Genomic DNA, 6,795 nt, shown 5'->3' on the forward strand with positions numbered 1-6,795 from the left:
TTTCATTACAGCGTATTTTAAGCGTTGAGGAAAAGTACCTGATGATAAAGATTTATTACATAGATGATTCAAGGGTGAACTGATGTAAACAGAGCTTGCTTTAAGTAATTTGGTAGAGATTTCATCATATCCATGTGAATTTTTGGGCTTAAGGGATTTAATAATGTTTTCAATTTCCTTCCTTGTTGAGAATTTGAGATTGATATTTGGAAATGAATTGTTAAAGGCATGAGACAGATAGTATATTGGATTATTATTATTATTATTATTATTGTTGTTGTTGTTGGAATATGTTTTCTCAGCTAATGAAAGCAAATATTCATTAAATGCACTTGCGATAGCTTGTGTGATATAATTGCCCTTCTTCTATGTTGCAATGCTGAGGCACTGATTCTGTACAGGTAGTGTAAATGTGCAGCTTCCTAAGTACGGTGACCAATATGAATGGAACAAAGTAACAACATGTGTGCACAATCTCTTTGGTGGCCAGCGCTGGGTAGATCAGTATGGAGAACTGCGGATTACCAATGGCAGAATCAGCTGCAAGCTCACTTTTGTCAAGGTAATGAAAACATATGGCTGACCATTGTCTTGACTGTGATTGTCTTTCAGTTGACTGTGGTACTCTGTGACCAGGTGCTGCTCTCCCAAATCAGTCCTCAAGTACTCAGATAGTGTCCTCATATGTCACTCCTTGTAGAAATTTGGAAACTCAGCCCTGTGGGGGCAGTAAGCGCATGCATTTCTTTTATACAGTCTGTCTTTTCTTGACTGGCCTTCCTCTGTTCTTACCAGGCATCCATCATTGCCTGTAACTTTTCCTGCTTAGCCTCCATCTTTTTCTAGACAAAATTCCATCGATTCTTTATTGGCCTTTGTCAATTCTTGTGTTTCTCTCATTTTGATCAGTAGACATTAGAGCACTTGTCCCATTTTTTATAGTATAACGGAGTAACTATCCAATGCAGCGTTCGTCCCAGCAATTCAATCCCTCACATTCCACTTCTCATGCCAGTTGTTACATGTTAGAAATGGGACACGGTTTGGATTTGTGGTTGGATTTATTTACCACTTATAATATGTAGCTAAAAAGAATTGTAACACTACCACTGATTTACACAATTAATAAACCACTACTGTACACTCTGAGTCTTGGTTTGTTATGTCTTTGCTAGTCTTCACTTGGTAATGACTCTCAACTAACTTGTCTTAATAATGCTCACTCTATAGCCTCAGTGCAGATCATACAGAAAACGCTGCCCCCCAGCAATTCCTCCACTGTTGTGTGTATATTTGCTGCTGTGGGAACATGTTTGCTCAGCTGTTGCCTTGCAATACACCTTGTAATCATGTCATAGAACGTTAAAGTAGACAATGATTAATTCCTTCCATGTCCTTTCCAGTTTGTTATTCATGAATCATCCATTTGTTTGATGTTATGTGAGGGTAAGTCAATAAGTAAGTTATAAATGGATATAGAACTTAAACAAATAAGAGTACTGATTTTGAAAAATGCTTTTATTTCTCAACATAGTCTCTCTGTCCCATCATTTCACAAGACCCTGAAAACCAGCAGCATAAAATTCTTTGGGCTGCTGTCGTGTTCACAAGGCATGTCCTACCTCATAATGCATGACAGTGTACATTTTCACAAAGTCTGTGCACAATGGGTGCCGCACATGCTGACCCCACAACACAAAATGTAAAGAATGGGTCTGGCATTACAGCATCTCAATCGCTACCACGATGAAGGACACAATATGCTAGCCCAAATTGTCACAGGTGATGTGTTTTGGGTTCACCATTACCAGCCCGAGACAAAGTGTGCGTCAATATAGTGGAAACATCCTGCGTTGCCTGCCAAAAAAAAAAAGTTTGAGGTGACACCATCCTCCAGGAAAGTGATGCTCACAGTCTTCTGGGATGACAAAGGCATACTGCTCACCACATTCCAGCTTCAAGGACAAACCATAAATGCTGATTCCTACTGTAAGATCCTCAGGAAACTTCATAAGACCATTCAACGGAAGCATGCAGCCTGTCATGCATTATGAGGTAGGCCATGCCATGTGAACACGCCTGGTTCTGACAGCAGCCCAAGAATTTTATGCTGCTGGTTTTCAGGGGCTTGTGAAATGATGCGACAAGTGCCTCAATGTACAGGGAGATTATGTTGAGATATGAAAGCATTTTTCAAATCAGTACTCATATTTGTAAGTTTTGATGCCAAAACGAAGAATACACGGCGCCTAAACCCAGAAGACGACTTTCTTCATAGTACTCTTATTTGTTTAAGTTCTGTGTCAGTTTGTAACTTACTTATTGACTTACCTACGTACGTATTCACAGCACCATTAAGTGAACTTAGTAAAGTTAGTATGACTGTACCATGCAGGTCTTGTGCTCCAGTATGTGTGAATATATACAAACTGTGATTTTTTCTCATGTTCATATTTTTATTTTCAGCAGATGGTAACACTGTGGTTGCACAGATGCTCATTTCTGTCAGCTGTTATGTTATTGTTGTATTTATACAATTTGCATTTGGTTGTGAAGAAAGTAGTTGCTTTCTGGAATGTGAATATAATCATGGTAAAGCAACTTTTAGGATATCCTGTGTGTAGGTTGACTAACTGCTGAATTTAGATTATTAAATGTATGTTACAACATTTTGTTGCACATCATTCAGACATTATATGTGTTAAAGTGGATTGGCCCCTTCAAGTCATTTTGTTTTAACATACGGCACTATACCACATTCAGTTTATATATTTTTAAGTTCAATTTGTCATGCTCGGTTCAACATTTTACTGAGATATAATGAGTAGAATTTATAGAAGGATCTTCTTTGTGACAAAAGACATCACTGGTAACGTTAGTTCCTTGGAACTCTAGCTGTGGTAGAGGGGTCAAACCATCTGTCGTGGAGCGGGGACAGCAGTCTTATCAGCTTACGTCAGCATGGGTACTACCAGTTTAGAATGTTGCGTCTTGGAGTGTGGTCAGGTTTATAGTACTACTCTTGGTCTCCGTAGGCAATGTTTTCTACTCGGGGAGCAGCTCTGAACGTCCCACAGCAAACGTATGGCCATCGTCTTCGTCTCTTTCGGGTTCGACTTCTTCCCATGCGGTTCTTCTGTCTGCTTCCATTCTCTTGTTTCTCATGACTATTGTTCTTGTGGCGATCTCTTCTTTTGCCAGGCTTTCTACTCTTCTTGGGCAGCTTTCCAGTCTTCTCGGTCACTTTTCATTTCTTCTTGGATGGCTTTTCTATCTGCCTCCCCCTTTTCTTGCATCACCCTCATCTCTTTCAATAGGAGTTCCATCATCTGCTGTGAGTCCATTTTTTTTGTTGGCAGGATAACACTTGATGCACTCATAAATTCAGCTATTTGTCTTAGGTCGAGGCGTGTTTAAGTTCGAATCCCACTTCTGTAACACCAGTTGTCACGTGCTGGCTTTGTGACGTGACAAATGACTTAACACCAGTATTGGATCTAGTGAATTTATTGCTCACTCACTCTTACACTTACACAATTCACAATTTTATTGTCCCAATCCTTCTGTGATAATCACTTCCAGACTTCAACTGTCTCCGGCGGCTGCTATATTTCACCTGACACTGTCACTGTGTTTCAACTGTACTCGACGACTGCTAGACTTCAACTGACACTTCAGCAGCTGTCTCAATTCCTTTCCCTCGATACAACTGAACTTGTCTGTCAAAGTCAAAGCCACAGTCATATTGCAACTGACGATCAGTCAGTCAGTAAGTCTTGATATCTAGCACCCTCCTGGGGCTCATGACCAGATATTTATTACTTCTTGACAGTTACGGTCTTGTTTCTTTGGGACGCCCTCTCTGACGAGAGGATGGGTCTGTCTTTTGTATATGCTGCTAGTCCTCGCCAGCACAGTGTTTCTCAGGTCCTGGTCCCTTAGGACTTGCGACCATTTTACTGTCTCATATTTGAGACTTCCCATTTCATCTCCTCCTGTGACTTGCAGGGTCACGGTGGAGGTATTTGACCCCACCTCCACATGGGGGTGAACTCGTCTGGTGCATTGAACCCCCTTACATGGACCTCTCACGGACCACACAGAAAACAGCCTATATTGTTGGACGTGTTTACCAACCAGTTGCCTAGCAACGGTTGCTGCACGGACTCCACTGTTGCGTGACATCACAGCCAATGGGGAAGGGTGTTTACCGAGCGCTGCGTAGTGATGGGATGAGTGGGGATATGTGACATCACTCGCACTTCCTGTTGCGCTATCTGAGTGTTCACAGAGTTGTCACCTAGCAAAATGCCAATACAGTCCGCAACTCTCACGTTGTGTGCATGCCCTGAGGCCTCTGTTGCTCAACAGTTCCTATATAGAGCAAATACACCGCAGTATGTTATGGGTCTACAAACATGGAAAAGCTAATATGGGCATTTGACAAGTTTTCAATGCAAACGTGCAAAAAAATAACTACTTTGGAGCCTGCAGTGCTTTTTTTTAAAGATTATGTTTTTTTAATATTTTAATCTTAGGGCCATATTAGTAATATATGTAATTGAAGATTGTACATTTCATCAATTTTTGGATTTTCTGAATTTTCATTATATCAGAGTTGCTTTGTATGTCCAGTTGCAGTTTATTTTTTTGGAGTTTAAATGTTGGCAGTGTTAATTGTCTGCATCAGAATATGATTTTCAGAATGTAGTCCATTGGAGGACCTACAAGGGATATCAATATATCTTATTCAGTTCACTAAAAGAATTCTGCTGCAGATATCATTGCCTCTAATCAGAAACAAAGGATATATCTGTTAAGCAAATTGAGAGATATGAACAGTCATAGCCTTAAACCTGTTATGTTTATTCATAATTTCTTTGTATCCTTTTCACTCAGTAAGAAACTACTTTATTTAGAGGCCTTGCTATCAGCGATGTTAAGCAGATGATATGCTTTTAGGCAAGCTATTGGTCAGCCAAGCGCCATGAAGTGTTTGGTATAGTGACAAATGAAGAAGGGAAGGTTGTGCGGAATCTGTTTGGGAAATGGAGTGAAGCCCTATACTGTGGAGTTGCACCCTCTGCTCGGTGTATCTGGAGGCCAGGTAATCAATCTACTGAGACTACAACTTTTACTAATCAGAAGTGCCTAAAAATGTCATTTTTAAATGAGCTGTACTGAAGTAATGAAATTGTTATTTATTATGATATTCTTATGAATATATGCCACATTGCTCCCTCCTCAAGGCTGCCCTATGGGCATACCACCATTTCTTCTTTTCTGATGGCTGTACTTGTTCTCACCTTTCCTTCCTGTGGCATGGTTTCTTGCGGTGTTTACTCTCCATCTGATCCCACTGCTTCCTCCCTAAGGCTGCTCATCCTGAGCGGTTCCCTCCTGGGGTGCCAGTCAGTCCAGTTTAATCACCGTCATCTTCCTCCGGTTGGTGTGGCCAAAATTTCTGAGAGTGGTCAATGCTCCTACATTTATGGCTCCTACTCTGTGAGCCATCTCTTCTTTCATTTCAGAGGGGCTGACCCCTCCACAATGTCCTCTTGCTCATTTTCCACATTTAAATGCTTGCTTCATGACCTCTAGCTTGAGAGTTTGCCCAGGGGCCTCATGTAAAGTTTTCACTCATCCCATATGTAGCTCCCATCTCTTGCTTTGTCCTCTGATACTGTTCCCAGTTATCCTCCCCTTCCTCAGATGTACCTGCCATCTTGTGCCATGTCCTATGTTCCCTTTTAGCATTCTTGGTGCACCTCGTCCCCTATCGAGTGTCCAACCTATAGGGGCTTGTCTTGCCACCCTGTCCCTGGCCAAATTTTTCTGTTGTCTCTGTTCAGCCATCAGTCTTGTATGGCTGTGTCCCTTAATCCATGCAGGAATGGCATGGTGGGTCGTTCCTCTGCCAGCGGCCAACTTCTCTCAAGACCCACCATCTCCATGGGTCCATTTCTTTGGCTGACAATGGTGCCTTAAGATTAGATACTGGTCTCCATCCAGTGTGACTGATGAAGTTCTTTCTTTTTAATCTTTTATCCTTTACGTGTTTCAGTCCTATAGACCATCTTCAGAAGGATATCAATACAAATAGAAACCACTATTACAATATATTTTGTGAATATTAATATATACATACAATGTCATCATAATGCAATGAACAAATCTAATATTTTTAACAACTACAGCAGCTTTCATTCATTCGTTCATTCATTCATTTCCTTTATTTTCCATATACAGTGGAACCTTGCTTAACGAGCACCTCATAACAAGTAATTCGCATAACGAGCAAAACAAATTGTAAAAAAATGACTCGCTTAACGAGCGATGTTTCACATAACGAGTGACGAGAAGGGAAGTCCCGGATTGTGCACTTGCTACGTCAGTCTGTGTTTAGCATTCGTTCCGCTAGCATCTTAGTGTCGCTTGTGATCACACATTTTTCCAAACTTGTGTTCAGAAATATTATTGTGATTTTTTTGTGCAAAGTTTAATAACCCTTGCAAAAATGTCCCCGAAGAAAAATCCGCAAAAAGACGGCCATAAGAGAATAAAAATAACCGTAGAAATGAAACGTAAAATCATCGAAAAGCAAGAACGAGGTGTGAGCGTGGCTGATCTAGCACGCACATACAATCGGTCTCATCAACGATTTGCACGATTTGGAGTTGCATTGTGTTTCACAGCAAGAAGTTGTGGAGGAGAATTTGTCAGAGGAGGAGGAGGAGATAACAGCAAAGCAACAATCTTCTGGCACAATAAGAGAAATGCTGAAAGCATGGGAAA

At 40.9% G+C, this 6,795-nt stretch overlaps 1 protein-coding gene across 3 annotated transcripts in view; it reads left to right on the forward strand.

The window, feature by feature from the left end:
• Positions 1 to 6,795, forward strand: part of LOC111875812 (oxysterol-binding protein-related protein 6) — an 85,694-nt gene that overhangs the window by 68,683 nt on the left and 10,216 nt on the right. For all 3 annotated transcript variants that reach the window (XM_023872354.2, XM_023872355.2, XM_033750232.1), the window contains exons 15-16: positions 402 to 562; positions 4,963 to 5,107. In XM_023872354.2, the coding sequence (XP_023728122.1) occupies positions 402 to 562; positions 4,963 to 5,107 (306 nt within the window). The remainder of the gene's footprint in view (positions 1 to 401; positions 563 to 4,962; positions 5,108 to 6,795) is intronic.

The sequence above is a fragment of the Cryptotermes secundus genome, unplaced genomic scaffold, assembly GCF_002891405.2.
Source record: "Cryptotermes secundus unplaced genomic scaffold, Csec_1.0 scaffold1799, whole genome shotgun sequence".
Classification (NCBI taxonomy): domain Eukaryota; kingdom Metazoa; phylum Arthropoda; class Insecta; order Blattodea; family Kalotermitidae; genus Cryptotermes; species Cryptotermes secundus.